The sequence below is a fragment of the Manis javanica genome, chromosome 13 (assembly GCF_040802235.1).
Source record: "Manis javanica isolate MJ-LG chromosome 13, MJ_LKY, whole genome shotgun sequence".
NCBI lineage: Eukaryota > Metazoa > Chordata > Mammalia > Pholidota > Manidae > Manis > Manis javanica.
Window position 1 is genome coordinate 1345236 of NC_133168.1, and position 20844 is coordinate 1366079.

The 20844-nt window shown below is 42.6% G+C and overlaps 1 protein-coding gene across 5 annotated transcripts in view; it reads left to right on the forward strand.

Annotated features, from left to right (window-relative positions):
* The window catches only part of AK9 (adenylate kinase 9), an 89284-nt gene that overhangs the window by 12824 nt on the left and 55616 nt on the right, over window positions 1-20844 (forward strand). For 3 of the 5 annotated variants that reach the window (XR_012124668.1, XM_073220797.1, XM_073220796.1), the window contains exons 6-13: window positions 656-768; window positions 1769-1918; window positions 5516-5644; window positions 8820-8894; window positions 11005-11103; window positions 13832-13971; window positions 14050-14230; window positions 17849-17993. Coding sequence is in view for 4 of the 5 variants with exons in the window: in XM_073220797.1 (XP_073076898.1) it covers window positions 656-768; window positions 1769-1918; window positions 5516-5644; window positions 8820-8894; window positions 11005-11103; window positions 13832-13971; window positions 14050-14230; window positions 17849-17993 (1032 nt within the window). In the remaining variant the exon portion in view is untranslated. Of the gene's footprint in view, window positions 1-655; window positions 769-1768; window positions 1919-5515; window positions 5645-8819; window positions 8895-11004; window positions 11104-13831; window positions 13972-14049; window positions 14231-17848; window positions 17994-19069; window positions 19780-20844 lie in introns of those variants that run through there. The other 2 variants (XM_073220799.1, XM_073220798.1) reach the window with 2 other exon arrangements.

The following is a 20844-nucleotide window of genomic DNA, read 5'->3' on the forward strand; positions in this document are numbered from 1 at the left end:
TGAAGAAAGTTCCTCAACAAGAGAGTGACATAATGGAAGAAATGTATTAAGGAAATTAATGTGAAGATGGCAAACGGTGAATTCAATGAGAAGATTTAGTTTCTGGGTAGGGATGCAAACCAATAAATGTGCTAAAACAAAATCATATTTCTGATATTCTGCCTCTTAAGTTATATGGGGGACACATGGGTGTTTCATTACTTTGTATAACTCACGTAAATATTTTATACATATATATTCTGTTATGAAATAATTTGAGAAAGAAAAATAATATACCACGCAACCCTTATAAGGTATCTTTACATTCATTATATAAGCTTTCCTAACATGAGTTAGAAGAATAATCAGGTTGGAATTTCCTTCCTAGAAAAGGAAATAAATGGGCCTAAAGTAAATAGATTTGGAATTTTTAAAGGTAGCTCATCCTCACCCTGTGATTTTATTTATTTGTTATCAGAAAAACATTGTTCAAGTTATACTTCGAGTGGCAATAACCTTAACTATTAATCATAAATTTTTGACAGATGATTTTAAGACCTACGTTAGCATTTATCAGTAACTAAATGATAGTTTATAAAGCAGTAATAATAAATCCATGCTCTATCATAGAATGATAACATTGTAAAACTTTAGAAACTGTATTTTTATTCCACAGGTTATATTATCACTGAAATGCCATCACTTTCACAAGATGCCATGACAACATTGCAGCAGATAGAACTAATTAAAAATTTAAATTTGAAACCTGATGTTATCATCAATATTAAGGTAAGAATATTAGTTGCTTTTCTAGTATAGTTAATCATTCTTTTTGATAGTAGTGAAATTCAAGGAATGTTCTCACAAAATATGAGTGGTTAGAGAGATAATAATTATGCATCAGCCATAGGGCTGAGTTGAGCTTCCTCAGCCCGCAGTGCCCGGCGCCTGTGGGTGCGTTCAGGGCCCATGTCCTCTTCACCAGGCATCGTCAGAGTTCCCCTTCGAGAGTCATTCAGGCAGCATCTCTCCAGACTTGACTCCAAGCCGTGGTCCCCTCATGACGTTGGAATCCGATAGCAGATTCTTAACCCGCCCGAGCAGTCTGTCTCCAGTGTGCAAACTGGCTTTGATCATGACATTGGGCTGCTTCTCCTACAGGGTGCTTAAGAATTGAGTGAAATAGTACGTGTGTGGTGAATGTACTTTGAAATAAGAAAAGTTCTCCTAGACTTTGGTTTGGCTTGTTTTACTATCTAGATCCAGTTTTCTCATTTATAAAACATTTAATTATATGAAGGTTAGACTAGAATGGATGACCTTTCAGGCCTCATTCATGACAGCCACTGTATAGAATTCTTTATCCATGAGGTTGTGAATGATGGTAAATGCTGTAAATACACCATTTTTTCAGTGGAAATATGTATTATCCCCCTGCTTTTCCTCCATTCTCAGCCTTCCTAAAGTAATGTGAGTCCTATGTACTTTTGCAGAGTGAACCAATTTTTATTCTGGTTCTCTGACTCTTTTTACTGTTCTAACTTTCTTTTTTCATCACAAAACTTCCGATACTTTCTCACATACATTAATTTCAGACAAAGTATTGGTACAGCCTAAAAGTTGTGTCTTGGCCTCTCCAGGCATGACTCCAGACACTACATGCCATTCACGATACTGCGTCTGCCCAGGGTTTCAAGGAGGTTTGGTTTGTGTATTGATCGCATCATGTCTGAGTAGGAAGGAAAAGCACATTCAGAACACTTAAGTGGTCACTGATGTCGCTTCTTAGTGCCCTGACTATGATTTATGCCGAAGAATTTCTGGACAAAGGCAGCACAGCAGCACAGGGCACCTATGCGGAAGAGACCAGTGGGATCCCGAGATCATCGAGAGTCGCAGGAAGAAGGGAAGAGACGCCCAGAAGGAAGGGAAAGAGGAGGTAACGGCCCCTTTTCCAACTTACCGCCAGTAGGTTAAAGGAGAGCCTTGGCAGAGAGGGTGGCAGCCACTGGAGAAAAATTACATTTTCTTTAAATTTTTATTTAGTCTGCAGGAAATAACAAAAATATTTCATGCTTTCAGCAACTATTAGATCATAATGTCCAGGTCCTCGGGTTTGACCTTCCTGTCAGTGTGGCAGTCCCTCCATATCCTGACAGCTGACCTGAGCGTGCTTGGTCACCTCCGATGTGCTAAGCAATCCAGAATGAGGAATTACAAGAATAAAAGACAAAGTGTTATATGGGGAGCAATTTATGAAGTTAACTCAATTCCGAAGTCCGACAGAGAGAGCACATGAGAGGAAATCTGTAGCCCAGTTTCACACATACGTGTCGTTAAAACAATCCTAAGGTCAAGGACGGGAAGCGCAGTCAGCAGGGCATACAATGCCTCTTCTCCCGGGACTTAGGGAGGAAGCTCTGATACTAGGAAACCTGTTAGCAGGTGGCGGTCCGGACTCGGCCCACCAAGGCAGGCTGGGCCATAGTCTGCCGGTCCCTGCTCTACTGAAATGTGCAAGTGATCTCTCTTATAAATTAGTTTATTTATAGTTTTTAATAATGTTATGTATTTTTATAATTGCCAGAATTTATAACTTATTATGAATTTATTGTAAATAAATACTATTTCTATTAGGGTCTACACTCTGTGAAGTCAGATGTTAACTTAGAGGTGGATACATTGTGAATCATGTGTCGGGTAGAAAGGACTCCCCCAGGTTGTACTGCCCCGCAGCCTATTAAGCTGCCCCGTATCTAGCTTGGCAGTCGTATTTCAGTGGTTATATTTACTTCAGCTTTGTCATCCTGCTGGTTCCCTCACAAATGGATTGAATGAATCTTCGACTTTTCTTCTTTCATTGAGAGTAGATCTTAAAAGCTCTCATCACAAGAAAAAAAATTTGTAACTATATACGGTGATGGATGTTAACCAGAATTGTTGTGATGATCATTTTGCAAAATATACAAATATCAAATTATTATGTGTACACCTGAAACTAATATGTTTTTTGTCATTACCAATTTTTAAAAACCTATTAATGTAAGAAAACCCATTTAAAAACATAAAATAATCTTCCTAATGCAAATAAGGCACTAGATAATAGCATCTATGACAGGTTTTTTTTTTTAAAGGAAAACCTCATAACAAATGGGAATGAAATTATGTCACTTTAGCATAAAGAAAGTGCCCGGACTTAAGTCAGAGATGGTGGGATAGGTAGTCGCCACCCCCTCAGTGCCGGGGCTGTGGTTGCGTCAGCCTGTGCGGCAGCTCGAGCCTGATCCGGAGCGGGTGGGACCAGCCTAGGCCTGTGTGCACTGCCCAGGGTGGTACCTGGAGCTCCAGGTGCCTCCTTAACTTACAGGGATTAGCATTGTGTCAGATTTTAAACTTAGCTCCCCAGCGGCTCTGGCCACACTTCCCGTGCTCGGTGATGAGGTGCAGCGCACGCGGTGCCCGCAGAGCCCCCGGGAGTGAGAGCCCCGGCCCCCTTCAGAGGACAGCTGCCGCTCTGCACCGGCCCAGCCAGCTCCCTCTGTGTGGGGGTGCGAGCCTGTCTTTTATCAGGGAGTCTGCTTTTTCCAGAGAAAAAAGCCAGAATCAGCATTTTTAAAATAAAATCAGTAGCTAGTAATCCAAAATTGTAGAGCCACAGTGGAGGCCAATGCCGTGGGAAATCGTCAGATCATGTTGTCAGCCTGGATTCAGCCCCGCGGGCCTGGTTTTTGTGATCCCTGCCTCGTGGCACAGCCTTCCTCAGAAGTCAGGCAAGGAGCCCACCGCCCCGCGCGTGGATGGCTGACTGTGTGGGGAAGGTGCCCCCCCGTGCACCCGCACCTGTCAGCCTTCCCCCTGCTGTTCCGCAGCCCTGCCCCCGCCACACCCTTCTCAGATCTCCCCCAGGGGTGCCTCCGAGGCCACCCAGCAAGGCGCTGTCTAGCCCCGCACTGCGCAGAAGTTGTGTTCCCCCCATATGTGACTGTAAACGTGCTAGGAGCCCCTTTTTTAAAAGCAAGATAACAGATGAAGGTTATTTTAAGAATATACTGTATTTAATCCAATATACCCAAAATATGATTTCAACATATAATCAGAATAAGAATTCTCAGAGTGATGCATTCTTTTTTCATGCTAAGTTTTCAAAATCGGTGTATTTTATACTTACGGCACATTCCAGAACTCACTTGCCACATGTCAGGTGCTCAGTAAACATAGATGGCCACTAACTGCCATGCTGGGCGGCACAGCCCGACCCTTCTCCCTTGTTTTCCTCGGGGCACTTAGCCGCTTTCTGGAATTGCGTTGTTTGTTTGCTTCCGTGTTGTCTGCCTCCCGCCCTGACTGTCAGCCCCCTGCAGCAGCGGCCCCCGCTCCCACGTCTGTGACAGTGCAGCAGAGAGTAGCCGCCGGGAGACCAGAGTGCGGCCGGCAAGCGAGGCGGATTAAGCCGCTTTGACATGTTACAGTCTTTGGTCTGTAATTCCACCTTTAGGAACTCTTCCAAGGGAAATACTAGCAATATAAAGATTTATCTGCTATTCAGTGAAACATAATTGAAAAATTTTAAATATTCTTCTTGTTCAACTATAGAATAATGATTAAATAATTATGTATTTAATTAAGCCTATTAATAATATATTATTTGACTATTAAAATAGTGCTTAAAGCATTTCAAATAGGTTATAAAATGGCTTGTACATTAGATAAAATGATGTAAATAGTTGAAAATGTGGATGTGTATGCATTGATAAAAACTAGAATTAATAGATAATAGGATAATAATAACAGGACAATAAATATGATATTGAACCCTTACCAGGCCTTAGGCTGAGAACTTTTATACATACTATTATTCCCTCTGCCTTGAAATGTTCTTTCTGTCAAAATCTGTGTGGCTCTCTTCCTCATTTCTTTCTGGTTTCCACTCAAATGTCACTTCTGCAGAGAGCCCTTTCCTGACCACTTGATAAAATACCATCTTTCCCATTGCCCCCCATTCTCTCTGCCCTGCATGGTTTTTCTCCAGTGCTTACCATTGCCCAACATGTTATGTATTTATTTGTCTACATGTTTCCCCGACTGGAATGTATGCTCCCAGGAGCCCCAAGGTTTTGGTTTTCTCACTGTCATATCTCAAGCTCCTCGAACAGTGCCTGGCACATAGTAGGTCCTCTATCAATCTGTACAGAATGAATGAGCAAATGGACTACAAGCTCAGGTGTTCAGAGATAATCTAATTTCTTTATTTCGTCTTTAAAAATCTGATGTTCTCCCCCTACTCTTCCCTACTTACTGGGGAGAAGAAGAAATTAGGAAGTATCAAAGTCAATTTAAATCAGATGAGTTTTATCTCATCTGATAAAGGCCCCTTGGGTATTCAGTCTCTCTAAAATAAAAATCCTCAGTCCCGGATTTTCCCTACTGCCTGCTTCTCAGCCCAAAATGGCACGTAGGTGGAAGTAGGGAGAGATGTGGCTTGTATATTAGGTAATCATTAAAGATATTTAAAATCTGTCTCTTCTTTTCCATTTAGGCATTTATTGCCGAAATGCAGATGGCGGCTGAAATTCTTCAACATCTAGTTCAGAGGTCTGAGGATTATTTGGAAAATATTGAGAACATAGTTCAACTTTATAAGGAAATGATTCTTCCTTCGTTAGAAGTAAGAGCAAGATACATTGCTGAAAATGAGAATTCTGATGTTTGCATTCTATCGCTGGTTAAATAGCTTTCACATTCTTTCCTCCCCATGTGTTATCTGTTGATTCTCCTTTTCCTGAGCTTGGAATGCCGTTAGGATGAGGCTTCCATCCCACAGGCTGTTTCAAGAGCAGTATTGTCTTACAAGGCAGTGCACTGCTGAAAAGGGATTAATGGGCTGCATTTTCTGGGTCATTAGGGGAATTCATTTATGGATGGAGATTGGAAAACCCATGCTAACAGACTGTTTTGTAAAAGCATTTTCAGCCCATAATTTATGGCTTTATCAAAACAAGCGTACATTTAAGGTGCATCTTTTATTCCAAAAGGAACTGTTAATTTACTTAAATCAAATCTGAAGAATGATTCCCGGATTGGTTTCTGTGGGCATCCCACTTCCACTCAGAGCTGCCTCCGTGTAAGCACGGCAAGGCTTACAGTGTATACTGTAACAGGAAAGTTTTAATCAAAATAAGTAGCATCGTAAAAATAAGATAACTAAAATTACAGTTATGTGGAAGGCGTATTTTATATGGTCAAAATTCCAGGGCAGACTGCCAAATTTGTGTCAGAGATTTATTCAGTAAGCATGTATGGAGCTGGATCTCTGGCCAGACAGCCTGCTAAGCAGAGGAAAACCCAGTCCTCAAGCTGCCTCTTTCCTCTGCCAGAGAAACTGAAAGAATTTCTTTTATGCTGTTTTAAACTGTGTATTTATTTTTAAAGACAAATGAATGATCATTTTCATTCTCATTGTTCGCCCCCCAAAATGAGAACCGGATGTCATGGTTGTCTTGTGTATGACTTGCTCCTTTCCACCTCCTCGTCCATCCCCGGCCTTTAAACATAGCTTCTTAAAGAGTAATTCACATTCTTTCTTCCTTCAACGAAAATATCCTGCATTCTCCTGAAGTGGCTGGCATTCAGTATGAAACAGCATAATTAGAATCAGATTCAGAAAATTAGAGAACTGTTTTCATGGGGGTAGGGAGTGGGAAGCAGAGACAGCCTCTTCAAGAATAAGCACCAGGTCTTGTAGCCCAGCACCACCGAGGCCCAGAGCGGCGCCCACAGCCTGCCAGGTGGTAGACGCATCACAGATATTCTGCTGAACAAGTAATGACGTTACGAAGGCAAAGGAACGACAGGTTCAATTTCGTGACATGGAAACTTATGGAGATAAAATTTGAAAATAAAACCTCCCTCAAATAAAATGACAACAAAGCAGAAAAATGTCCACATCAAGTATGATATAAGATTTAAAGCTCTGATGTTTTAAAGCATCACAGAAATGATTTCTTCAGACCTACAGATTTACACCCACCTGAGGTAAATGGGCAACAAATATGAGCAGTTTACAAAAATGAAAGACAAAGAGTAACAAGCCTGTGGAAAAATGTTCTGCCTCACTGATAATAAAGAAATGCTGATCTAAATAATGAAATATTTCCATGATCAAATTTTAAAAGATGGACTAGCAAGTATGTCGTAAAGCAAGCGCTCTCATATCCTGCTGACAGGAAGATAGTTAGTGTGGGCATTTTTTAATAGCTTGTCCACAAAAAAGTCAAAAGTGGGAAACTTCTGGGCCCTGAAGAAAAGCACAGATTAGGGCTGGTGGCCCTCGCACCAACAAGAGTTTCAAAGCCTCGATCCTAGACTTCAAGTCTAGGTAACACGTTCTAAATTGTAAAACACTTGCCTTACATGGTAATTCCAAGGTACCGGTGTGTGTCGAAGAAGGTGCTGGAGAGCCAGAGAAGGCAGGAGCCTGCAATCCCAGTCTCCTCTGGCCTGGCTGAGATGTCAGTTCACTTGGAGGCCAGCACCGCCAAAAGTCAGTGCACCGCCAAAGGAGGAAGGCAGGTGGAAGTGAACTAACCATCATTTTCTGGTTTGCATTCTGCGTCAGGAGCAGTCCAAGTGGAAGTCCTCGCTCTCGCCTGTCCTCACATCCCAACCTGATTCCTGGTCTGATCTGGAGCATGTTTCTTTGACCTTAGGAGTGGCTTAGTAAATCCACTCTTAAGAATCTAGCTTAAGGAAAGAATCTGAGATACAGAAAAGCATCATGTCCGTCCGTGTTCAGAACATGGTTATTCAGGTCACATTAATAAAGCTGCACGATGTGCTGTCTAGAAGAAAAGAAACACTTAGAACCCAACTTCACGCAGTACTGCGAGAGACAAAACGCACTTGACAATCGAGGTGATTTTGTTCAGGCTGTTGCAATAGGGAGAACATCCACTGATGGGGACCTCTTCACAGTCATGGAAGGGGGCCTGGAGTTTTATGGAGGCAGGTAAGCAAGGGAGCCATCCTCACGTCTTATGGGGTTGTGAAGAAGGACAGAGACAGATCCTATCTGAGTCTTTGAGGAAGGGTGGAGATGAGCTTATCTCTTGACCATTGTTGCTTTTTGGGAACACATGACTCACAGAGTCCAACATTGCCAATGTACCAGAATAAAATCTGGTGGATTTTAGATATTAACATTAAAAACAAAAGGATATATAGTGGAAGAAAATTTAGAAGAATATGAATATAATCTTGAAGAAGAGAAAATTGAAGCAAAAGAAATCCAGAAATAGTGAAAACAGAGTTTATTATAAAAATCCTTCATATTGTAGAAGATAACATAAACAAAGTTAAAATATAAGTCATAGCCAGGTAAAATATTTGCAACCCACATGACACATAAAGGTTAAAGGCTTTCCATAAATGTTAGGGAAGAGAAACAGTCTAATAGAAAAATAGAGGTTATGGTCAGACAGTAGATGAAGAGGGACATCTGGGTGCTTGTCATCTACCACAGGGGAATAAAAAGAAAAAACAATCCCATATTTCAACCACCAGTTTGGGAGAAATTATTCCATGGATGTACAGAGACAAATGCCCCAAAACATTGTCTATTGGGAAAAGTCTAAGACTTCAGTGGAGAAAAAAATGAAAAAAAAAATAGAACACTGAAATTCATGGTAAGAAGTCTAGTTTAGGCTTTGCAAAAGAGCATGCATTTTATCACGTACAGAGCGAACAATCTAGCTCGAAAGACTTCTTCCTAGTATGTTACGATTCTGGTGTGTTCAGTTTCACCACAATCCTGGATTATGAGGATTCTTTTCTGTTCTCTGCAGGAAGTGATGGCAGAACACAATTCCCAGTATCTCATTGAGCTGGATGGAAATAAGCCCCCAGAGGAGCTCTTCATGGTAAGTGCATGAAAGCTTGGAAAATGAGAACATTACTGCCTGGGCTATACAATGTTAATAAACGTCAGAAACGTATTTACATGTTTAACACCATTTATTTTTGAAAAAATATTTTTGACCCTTTAAAATTTTGATGTTAATTTTATTCAGCTGTCCATATTTAAATCAAAACTGCATTTGAATCAAAAATCTCTGACAAAAAGAAAGCAAAGTAAAAGCAAATCACAGCCAATAAGCTCACAGTAAGATGCTTCACACGAGCCATTAAGGAATGCAGACCAGAGCCATAAGGAGCTACCAGTTCACACCCACAAAGAAACAGACAGCAACAAGTGTTAACGAGGACACAGGAATAATGGAACGCTCCTGTGTCGGGTAGGATTGTAGAATGATGCAGTGACTTTGGAAAATGGTGGCAGTTAAGTTAAACATAGAATCACCAACACGACTCAGCAAGTCCTAGGTATGTACCCAGAAGAACTGAAAACAGATGCTTAAACAAAAATGTGTACATGAATGTTCATAGCACTATTCACCTAGCCACAAGATAGAAATAACTGAATGTCTGTGTACTGATGAATGAACAAACAAAATATAGTGCACCCACGCAATGGAATATTGTTCAGCAATAAAACAGAGTGAAGTGCTGACACACGGATCAGTCGTGAACACACTAAGTGAAAGGAAAGTCACAAAAAAATCACATATGATTCCATTTTTATGAAACGTCCAAAACAGGCAAATCCAGGGACAGAAAACAGATTAGCGGTTGCTTGGGGAAGGGAGAGGGGCTCCCACGGCGGGAGGTCTCGGGGTAAGTGTGGAGTGACTGGTGTGTGGAGGGTTCCTCCGCGGGCTGGTGAGAATGTGCTGAGATGAATGGTGGTGGCCGTGCAGCTCCGAGCCTGTGAACAGCCGCTGAAACTGCACTCAGTGAGTCACATGGCATGTGAATTACATCTCATAAAAGTTTATAAAAAAGAATATATATGTATTTGGAAATACAGTGTTTTCACTATTTTTTTAAAAATGATGAGAAACAGTTTCTACATATAAATAAATGTTGAATAATTTTTATTACTTAAATATGAAGGAAAAACTTCTGATATTTCAATAGGAAAAAGGCAAATGCCTAAATAGAAAAAACAGGCAAAGGTCATGAACAGGTAATTTAGAAAGAAGTGCCCAACAAATATATTTTTTAAAGTTCTCTAATTAAATACTGAAAGAAATGAAAACTTAAAGAATGAGGCAGCATTTTCTTTGCAGATTTAACAAATTTATCCTATACCCAGGATTGTGGGGAAGGTTTGTGCTCTTAGACCCTTTCAGTAGGAGCATGCACTGTTACAAACTTCCTGGGAAATAATAGGGCATACATGTGTCCAGAATTTTTTTTAACTGCTTATATAGTCTGTCCAAAGAGCCCCAACTTCTAATAATTTATTCTAATGAAATAAATGGAGATACAGAGAAAGATTTTTGTTCAAATCTTTCTGATTATAATCAGAAAAAAAAGCAATTGATGTCTTCCAAAATAGGTATCTTGGAAAGCTGATTCTTAAATGTGTGAATTTTAAAAATTAATGTATGACTTTTGGCTAAAACACAATAGTAATTCTTCTGTTCATATTAACAACAATGAGTGCATCATTTCAGCATATTTCATGCGATCACTTAAAATGTAAGGAAGAGAAGGTATGGTTTTTTTTTTTTCCAAAATGAAGATATCTTCATTCTTTTTTAAAAAATTATTATTAAGGTAAAATTGACATGTAACAATGAATGATACCTATGAATGTGGCCTTCACTGGAAGCAGGGTCCATTCGGATGTACTCAGGGTAAGGGGAAGTCGTACCGAATGCGGGTGGGCCCTTACCCCATCTGGCTGGTATCTTTGTAAGAGAAAAAACTCGGGCCCACGGGGGAGGGTGGCTGTGTGACCTCAAGAGCAGATGCTGGAGTGATAAGCCCTGGACCAGAGAGTCCCCGCAAAACACTAGAAGCCCGGAAGACGCAAAGACACCTTGTACCGCCAGCACATCACTTCTGCAGAATGTTTGAATGTTCAAATGCCAATGTATTTAAAGATTCATTCTTTAAATTTAGACAGTTATGGATCGACTTAAATATCTGAACCTAAAAAGAGCAGCTGTTTTAACTAAACTTCAGAGTGCAGAAGAAGAAATTAATGACACAATGGAAAATGTAAGTTACTTTTAATTGTTTGAAAATCTACCTTTTCACTATGTGTTGTGACCTTAATTTGTATCCTTTAAAAGTTTAAGAAGAGTTCCAGGATACCATTTATAAAATGGATTTGATTTCTGGGAAAAAGCTATAATTATTAACACAATATTCTTGTAGGCACTGAACATGACAAAAGTTTGAAACAAAGAAAATAAAATTAGAACAATCAACCACAGGCATGATGAGAGAGAAAGAAGCCCAGGTTCCAATTTTGCATCACCAAAGAGCAAAGACATGCCAGTCCTCAACACTATAAACACTCATCCACTGCAGTCACTCACACAGTATTTTTGAATAACCACTGTGTTCCTGGCACTGATGTATTATGCATGTGATGGTGACCAAATTATAACTGCTAAATGCTAAAAGGGCCATAAGGACTTTAATTGGAGGATTTGATCTGGGAAGTTTATTTTCCAGCTGTATGAATAGAGATTACAAAATAAGTGCCAGAACGGTAGAGGTGATTCAAATAAAAACCCTGGAGGAAGAGGTCACTTTGTCATTCTGTGCTGCATGTGATCCTGGACCTCAGTGGATGAGCACAGCTGGAAACATGTCCTAGGTGCTCAGTGACGCGCACTGGCGCTGAAGAGGAGGAAGAATGGGCCGCTCGGCACCAAGCCTCTTCTAGGTTGTCGTTGAAGGAATTTTTATTAGGTGTTTGTAAAACCTGGGGGAATGTCCCAGGTAAAGATTTCATCCTAGAAATGATTGTATGCATAGGCCTCAGGTTATGGTTCATGAGATATATAACAGGGATGGCCATCTGTGCAGCTGCGCAGGACCCTGGCTTTAGAAGGGCCCCACTGTTAGTTCAATGCCAAGCTATCAGTCTTGAAATTCTTAATAACTTCAGAACAAATTCCCTGTGTCTTCATTTTATACTGGGCCCGGCAAGTTAGCTGATGACGTGAGGATGCGTCACCCAGTCACAACAGAGCTGGGCAGAGCCGGACAGCCTCCGCTGGGCCAGACATTAACTGTGTAGTTGCTGGATCCGGGGAGGGTCCAGGGGTCCTTTAGCGAGAGGCTCAGACTGGAGGGGCCTTGGAGTGCAGAGGCCATAGGGGCCAGCCTTCTGTGTCTGCTCCTGGCCGTGGCTGCATCTGGGTTCCCTCTCGCAAGGGCCTCTGACTCAGTCTCAACAGCAGCCAGTCTGCTGGCTGAAGGGGAGGTGGGGGGCTGAGGGAAGGAGCAGTTGGCTGCCCCAGTGAAACAGGAAGTGGCGGTGGCCCCTTGCGCCTCCTGAAGATCTTCAGCCCACCTTCCTGTCTCCTGCTCTCTATGCAGCCCCTTCGGAGGGGCCTGGGGTCAGCACGACCTGACCCTCTCTAGGATTTTTGCAGTGAGTCAAGTTGCTTTTTGTCGCCAGTCCATCCCATACCCATCCCTGCCACACAGACCCCAAGCCTTCCCTTCTGTCTGCCCTGCGTCAGTTACAGTGTGTCCGTCTGCTTTTGTGCTTGCAAAAATGTATGGGCATGGCTGGCCAGCTGCTGGGGCCTCCTCTTCTCCCATTCTCCGTGTCTGCATCAGTTCACCCCTCTTTTCATTCTTCTGCAGTCGTTTTCATGGGGGTTTGCCAAGTGGCAAACACAAATGAATGTGTTCAGCGGCCTTGTCTAGACTGTGGTGGTCCTGATCCTTTTTAGGCAGGAATATCACACTCATTTGAAAGCTCATTTCTCATCGCCCACAGCACCTGCTAGACATGTGACCCCAGGGACTTGAGAGGAGAGCATGGCCTTTTCCCAAGTTTGGACAGGAAATAAGGCTGATAAGGGGCGAGTACCCGCCTCCTGGCTTAACCAGGTGCATTTCAGTCCCTAGCTCTTGGTGGATCCCATGGAGAAGGTCGGTAGCCCAGCGTACATCTCCGCGAGGCTCCCAGCCCCTGCCCCTGCCCGGAGCCTTGGCAGCTTCCTTAAGGTGTAGCTGCTCCCAGCCGCTGGCTGGAGACCTTTGGCCACCCCAGCATCGCGCGTGCCTCTTGGCTCTGCTGCTGCCGCCCAGGAAGACCACAGCTCCCACTCTCGTCTCTCTTCCTCCACCAGCTCTGCAGCCAGCATGTCCCTGTGAGACCCACAGCTAGAGGTTGGGGGCAGCCCACCTGGACGCTGTGCCCCTGGCAGATATCCCCACGTCCTCCCTGCCAAGGGGGTTCTCTCCCCCCTCTGGGGCAGCACAAGGACAGCGAGCCTCTCAGCAACCCGCAGCCTGACTTCTCTGGGGGCCACCGACAGGATCACAGGGGGAGACACTCCATTTAAGAGGAGCGAAGGAGCTAAGGAAATGCAAAAGTCAATCTGTATACAACATCTTACCATTTAAAAAAAAACGAGTAAATCGACTAAGAATCTGGTACATTTCAAACCTTTTCAATAAAAATTTTTCAGAACTTTTCTGCAAGAGATGGTAGGAAATGCTCTGTCAACCTTATGCGCATCCTTCCTTAGAGTGGAAAGTGCTCGGTAAAATTTAACAAGGTCTTAAAACAGAAATAAAAGTATTTTATTAAATTTTGGACAAGTGCAGAATGATTGCAGTTAAGTGACAAGTCAAAATTTGCTTTCTAAGTCATTTCTTCAGGTAAAGCACTATCAGAAAGAAATGAAATACTGAACACCATCAATTTCAGAGACTTATGCCCACATTTTTACTGCAGTGCTTGTTATATTAATAGGATGAGCTGTTCCGTAGGCTGGCATCTTACAAACTTATTGCGCCAAGATATAGATGGCGGAGAAGCAGATGGGGACGCACATGTCCTGTGACTTTAAAAGAAGGTAATCTTCATCCAGGATTGCCAGATTTTTCTGTGAGGTAAGTAATTCTCAGAGTTTCATTTTAAAGTTTGCCCATACCTCTTTTCAGTTGCTTATGACTGTGGCATATTTTAAGTTTTCTAGGTAAAATATACTGTCTTTCATCAGAAGAAGCATTAAAAACATTTTTATTGAACCCACGTCCCTACCTTCTTCCACCGATGCCAGCACCACCATTCAAAGTATTCATATTTGGGCCTCAGTCTTCAGGGAAAACAACCCTTAGCGGTCTGCTTGCCGAAAATTACGGAGGAAAGGTAACTCCTAACCTACTAGCTATCTTTCTGCCTGTTTACACTTGATTATAATTGGTAGGGTTTAGGCCTCAGAGGATTTGTACTCAGTTTTCTTAATTTTCCGTGTCAGCTGGGTAATTGTTCCCCGGGGGTGCAGGGGGGAGGGCAGCCTCCACGCTCTTTCCTGCAGCTGCCAGCCCCGAGCCCCTCGCTGCCTCCCGAAGGCCACCTGATTTGCCTGATAAGTCACACAGGCCGTGACACCCATGCCCTTTTGCACTCGTCTCATCCCCTGATTCCACGCCCCCTGGATCACGGCCGTGCCCCCCACACGCTCACTCCTGTCGTGATTCCGGGAGACGCCGTTATCTGCGAGCCCGGCCCTTCCAGCTCCCTGGCCGGTCAGCTCGGGGACCTCCTCCACCGGTCCTGTCCTCCACCTCAGTAGGTGCGGTTCTTTCCAGCCTGTCAGGAGAGGTGGCAAGGAGTGGGGACTCAGGCTGGGGCTTGAAGGCCGAGCCAAAGGACTTGACCGGGGACCGGAGCGTGGGGGGATCAGAGGAAGAACGTGTGGCCAGGGCCTCGGGTATGGAGGGAGGACGGGCACAGATGGGACGCTGAAGGCCAGGCGGGGGCAGCACAGGCCCTGGCAGAGGCTTGGGCTCACTCCAAGTGCTCTTGACTTACACACAGGGACAGCACTTTCTGTTTGCTTTTGACTTTGTTATTGTAAAACATGACAAACATACAGAAAAGTGAAGTTTATGGAATCATCGCAGAACAGCCCCCCATCTAACCACCACCCAGCGCAAATATGAGCTGTTGCCAGCGCCCCAGAAGCAACGTTATGCCTCTTCCCACTACACGTCCTCGTATTCTGTCCACAAGTAACCGGGGCCCTGAACTTGGGTACCCACTCTGCACTTGGGTTCATGGTTTACTGTAGAAGTGCGCATGCCAACACCATAGGCGGTTTGCCTGTTTTCTTTAGCATGTGGATCTAAGCAGTTCATGTTTGCTGTGCCTGGCTTCTCCCACTCAGCATAGGATTGTGATACTTATACGTGTCATTACACAGGCTATTGCATATGGCTACACTTAACTCATCTTATTGTTTTATTGTATTCTACTGATTGAATTATACTATAATTTATCTGCCCATTTGATAATAATAAAGTGATAATGAAACTTAGGTTAATTCCACTTTAGCGTATGATGAGTATAATACTGCTGTAATTATTCAACATGTCTCATGTCTCTTAGTGCACATATAGTATCTTTATGTATTTTGGAGACATATCTAGGATATAGGGTATGCATATATTCAACTTGTGTAGATAATGCCAAGCTGTTTTCCAGACTAGCTCTGCCGCCTTACAGTCCCATCAGCAGTGTGCGTCCTGTTATCCCACATCCCTGCCAGCCTTTGTCACGGTCAGCTTTTCTTACTTTAGCCATTCTCGCAGATGTATCTCACTGTGGTTTTAATTTGCATTTCCCTGATGACTAATGAGGTTGAACATTTTTCCTCTGTTTATTGGCCATTCAGATAATTCACTTTTTGAAGTGTTTGTTCAAATCTCTTGCCCATTTAAAATTTTTTTGTGTAGTATCGGTAGGAGTTCCTTATTTTGTCTATCTACAAGTCCTTTTTTGATTATAAGCATTATGAACATTTGTGGCTTGCCATTTCACTTTTTTAATGAAAAACGCACCATACTCGATTCATTTAAAGCAAGTCACTAAATACTGCCAAACTGAAGAGGAGGCGAAGTAGGTTCCCCCTTCTGAAGGGAGGAGTGAAAGGTTCGCGGACGTGTTCTAAAGCCATCACAATCTGTGTCAGACAAAGAACTTATAATTTTAAAATATAAAAAGGTCTTACAAATCAGTATGCAGATAAAGCCCCAATGGGAGAAAATAGCAAACAGGTAATTCACAAAATAATAGATAAAATAGCTGTTAAACATGAGAAAAGAGGTATCACCTCCCTGATATCAGAGAGATGCCAGAAACCAGAGATTTATCATGTCCATTTCAACGTTAGAGTTGGAGATCACACTATTAGCACCCAGAGCTGGTGTGTAGCTAGGATGGAGGAACATACATTCTCACGCATGGCTGGTGAGAGTATGACCACTAGGGACGGCAAGTGGGAATATGTATAAAAGCCTAAAACCTATGCACGTCCTTTGAACTGTCAATTTTATTTTATAAACTTTTCCTAAAGAAACTATCAAAGATATCTACATATATGTGTTCATTGTAGCCTAGTTTGTAACAGCAAAACATGTATACCTGAATATATATTATTGGTATTTTAGTTAAATAAGTTATAATATATTCCTCTACCACAATACTGTGCATCCATTAAGAAATGATGGTATAGACATATACTTATTCACAGGGAATGAAATAATATAAGCATACTGAAGGAAAAGCAAAATGGAATTTAAAGGTATAGAAATATTTAAATTTAAAAGGCATACAGAAATCTATTTCTAACATCCCAATACTCAGTATGAAGTATGTTATCTACCTGAGAAAGGGCTTACATTCATAATATATATAGAATTCGAATCTAGTTGCTAAAATGTGCAAAAGGTGAACATACGCTTAAAAACAGAAGATAAGTGAATGACCAATAAGCACACAAAAAGAAGCTCAAAACTATTAGTGATTAGCGCAATGTAAATGTAAACTGCAATGAGATACTTCCGCACACCCACTAGAATGGCTACAATTTAAGATTAGCAAAACCACGTGTTGGTAAGAATGTGGAGCACCTACAACTTCCATACACTGCTGGTAGGAATGTGAAATAGTCCAGCCGCTTTGGAAGCAGTTCATGGTTTATTATAAAGTCAGCTATACACTCAGCATATGATCCAGTAGTTCCACGCCTGCATGTTTATCCAGGAGAAATGAAAGGATAGGTCTACACAAAGACGTCCTCACAAATGTTCATTGCTACTTGATACCAGCCCGTTACTGGGAACAACCCGAACTGGCCATCAGTCCATGAATGGATAACAACTGTGGGGTGTTCATTCATACAATGATACTATTCAACAATAAAAAGGAACAGATTACTAATGTGTACAATTACACTGATGAATTTTGAAGACATTATATAAGGGGGAAAAAGCTTGGAAAAGGTTGTTTCCATCTATATATTCTAGAAAAGGCAAAACCAATCCATAGTGACAGAAACAGAAAGTGGTTTCCAGGGGCCAGGAACTGACTGTAAAGAAGCATGAAGGGAACTTTCAAGGCAATGTAAATGTTTTATATTTTCACTGTGGTTGTTTGTTGAGGTATATATTTGTAAAAAACTCATCAAACTATACTTAAAATGGGCACCTTTTATTGTATGTACATTGTACACCCAGAGTTGTACTGTGTGTACATCACACTATGCATTATGTGATGCATGTATAAATATATAATCCTACATGAAAAATATGGCTGAATTTCTATGACAGCAAGTACTTAAAAATCAGCGAATTCTGAAAGTGACATGCCTCCAGTGGCAGTAGGATTTCTGAGATGGGCAGGTACAGAGAGAGAACCAGCCCAACGAACCATGTGTCCATCTGCAGTGACTGCATATGTGGTCCCCTCGGCCACTCTTTGCAGGTTGTTGACTACGTCAAAGCTGTTCAGCCACGTTTTGATAAAGCCCTTGAAAGCCTGGTGAGAAATACTATAGCTGAGGCCACGGAGGCAGCTATTACGGCTGTGAAAGAGCAGCTGCTCACACAACTGCAAGCTAAGAGACAAGGTGAGCCATCTTTTCAGTGTGTTTCAGACATAGGTCGGCCACTCAGCCTGCTCCCTGTGGGCAGTGGTCTTGATGACCCAGCCGCCTGCCCACCGGAGCCTCTTACTAATGCGTGGCTGAACAAGTGAGTATATATAAACCTAATTCATAGACAGAAAGATTGCAATTCTAGACTTACAAGGAAGAGAATCAGAAAGAGCTTCCAAATTTGGGTTTCTGTATTTTTATGGGTCTGCTTGCCAGGCAGAGATTGTTTGGGCAGAATTTACACCTTTCTCTCCACCAGTTGCGTCAACTACCTTCCCCCTGGTTCCCGGGGAGCTGGCAGTGCGGCTGCGGCTGCTGCTGCCGTTGGAGGCTCGTACGTCAGCCCTGACTGTACTTAAGTCTTACCCCCGGGAATACTAACTTCCAGTTCAGAAAGTCACATAGTGGAGAAACAGGAAGAAGCCTTAGTGATCAGTTAGCACAACTCTATAATGTCACGGATGGCACTGAGGCAGTTCCTGAAACTCACCAGCTGGCAGCAAAGCTGAGACTTGAACCCTCGTGCCCGAAGCCCCCAGTGCCCTTCTCCAGACCATCTGGTCTCCCTCTGGAGCTCACTCCTTATTTTAGAATACACACAAGGGTGTTTTTCTGTTTTTCTCATTTCACGGTGACTTTTGGAACTCGATCTGTTTTGGTAGAATTTATAGGTGTGACTGGCATCTTATAAGTAGTCGCCTTGGAGCACACGCGGGTAGCCTCACCCAAACGTCGCGTAGTCGAACGCCCTCCGCACAGCACATCTTCTGCTCTGCCTGGGATCTCTCCCCCTTCCAAAGGTTGGGATCCATAATTTGAGATCAGCTCCATCAGTGTCAGACTAGATTCAGCTGCCACCGTTTGGATTTCCCAGAAGCCATGGCAGTATTCTCTCCTCTAACAAGTCATCGCTGCCTCAATTCCAAATAGTATTTTCCTACTGAAGTTTCACAGTACAAAAGTCATAGCCACTATTTACTGAGCATTTACTATACATGGAGGCTATGCTAAACGCACTGCATGTATTATCCTATTTATCCTCATAACAGGTGTGTGAGGTGGGCATTTTATCTCTGTTTTTGATGGATGAAGAAAGACACCAAGGCTCAAGGGGCTCCATACCTTACCCACGGTTGACAGCCAGCAAGTGATTGGGATTCAAATCAGTGTTTGCACTCTACCCTCTGTGTCTCTCAAGGGCTCACAGAAAAGGGGAAAAAGCAGATGGAAGCAAAATTCACTTATCCTTATTCCCCAGAGATACCCGCTACCCACTGTTAAGAATTTGATGTGCTCTCCACACCTCACCTTTTCCTACTCATATTTGTAATGATTAATTGTGATTAGGTCCACCATGGCAGTGATAGTGGACCTTTTAAAATGTGTTCTTGCCAGTGTTTCTCTGTAAGATTATTAAGTATTTCTGTCTGGAATGGATGTTGAACATTATCAAATGCCTTCTGGGCATCTATCAAGATGATCATAGAGTTTTTAATCCTACCCCATTGATTTGATCAGTTATACTAATATATTTTCCAACAGTAAACTATTTGTGTAGTCAGAAACAAACCTTACCTGGTCTGGTATATTATTCTTATAACATTTTTTTCTTTTGCTGGTTCACCTAGGATTTTTCCCCCACTTGCATGTCCAATCGGTTTATAGTTTTCCTTGTGCTCTATTTGTCTGATTTTGCTTTCAGGGTTTCACTAATTTTCTACATAAATTTGAAAACTTCCCATCATTTTCTACGTTTGAAAGTATTTAAATCTCAAGGAAATTATCTGCCTACATGGCGTTGTTGAGCTTTACTAGGCAAGAGCCCATTATTTGCCTAACATATCTGCCGCTCTTCATCCCCGTTAGCCTATAAACAAATAGAATAGCGATTTTAGGAAACAACCAGAAGACCAGCATTGACAATAAATGCCATCCCAGGCATCATCCAGATGGTCTAGAATGAGTTTCTGTTTTCAGTATATTATCTTCAAGATGAAAACCAAAGTCTAAAAAAATAGTTATGGACAGCTCACCAGCTAAAGCTTAAGAAGCGCTGACCCAGACTACTTCAGGCTGCACAAAATGAACTCGCTGATAGATTCAGCAGGGACCTGAGTGCCCGCTCTGTGGCAGCCGTGATTCCAGGCCCTGGGCTGCAGAGGCGGGCAAGGCGCACGAAGCTCCTGTCCTCCTGGTGGTCACATTTTAATGGAGGGAAGGGGGGCAGAAAACCCCAAGTGAACAGATAGAGAAAATATCACACAGTCCTGGGGCAGGAGGTAATTGGGGCAGGGGCGCTGGGGTGTTGGTGACCAGGGAAGACCTCGGACACTGACCTGAGGCTGGATTAGGAGAGGAAGCTGGGCTTGTGGGGGAAGAAGGGTGATTGGTAATGTTTCTTGGAGTCTGGTGATTCCTTTCACACTGGATTATGGCTGAAATTTCTGGAGCTCTCCACAGATTGCCTTCTGCCACCAGAATATGGAAGTAGGTGCTCTTGCATAGGCTACAGACTTCAAGACATCTTTCTTTTCTTTTTCAAGTTCACCAATTATTCTAAATCTGACAGTGGGGTTAACCCTTCTCTGAAAATTTTTAAAATTTGGGATGTGTTTGCTAATACATTTTTCTCCAGTATGTTTTTTAGAAAAATTTGTCAGTGGAAAATACTGGAGCTTTTTAAGAGAATTTTTGAGAAATTACATAATAACACAGAGGATGGCGGCTAACGTGGAGTAGGCTTCCCGTGTGCCAGGCGTTCTCTAAGTTCAGTCCGTCCATTGCCCCGGCCAGCCCTTGCAGCAGGGCTGCTGGTCTGAGGGTC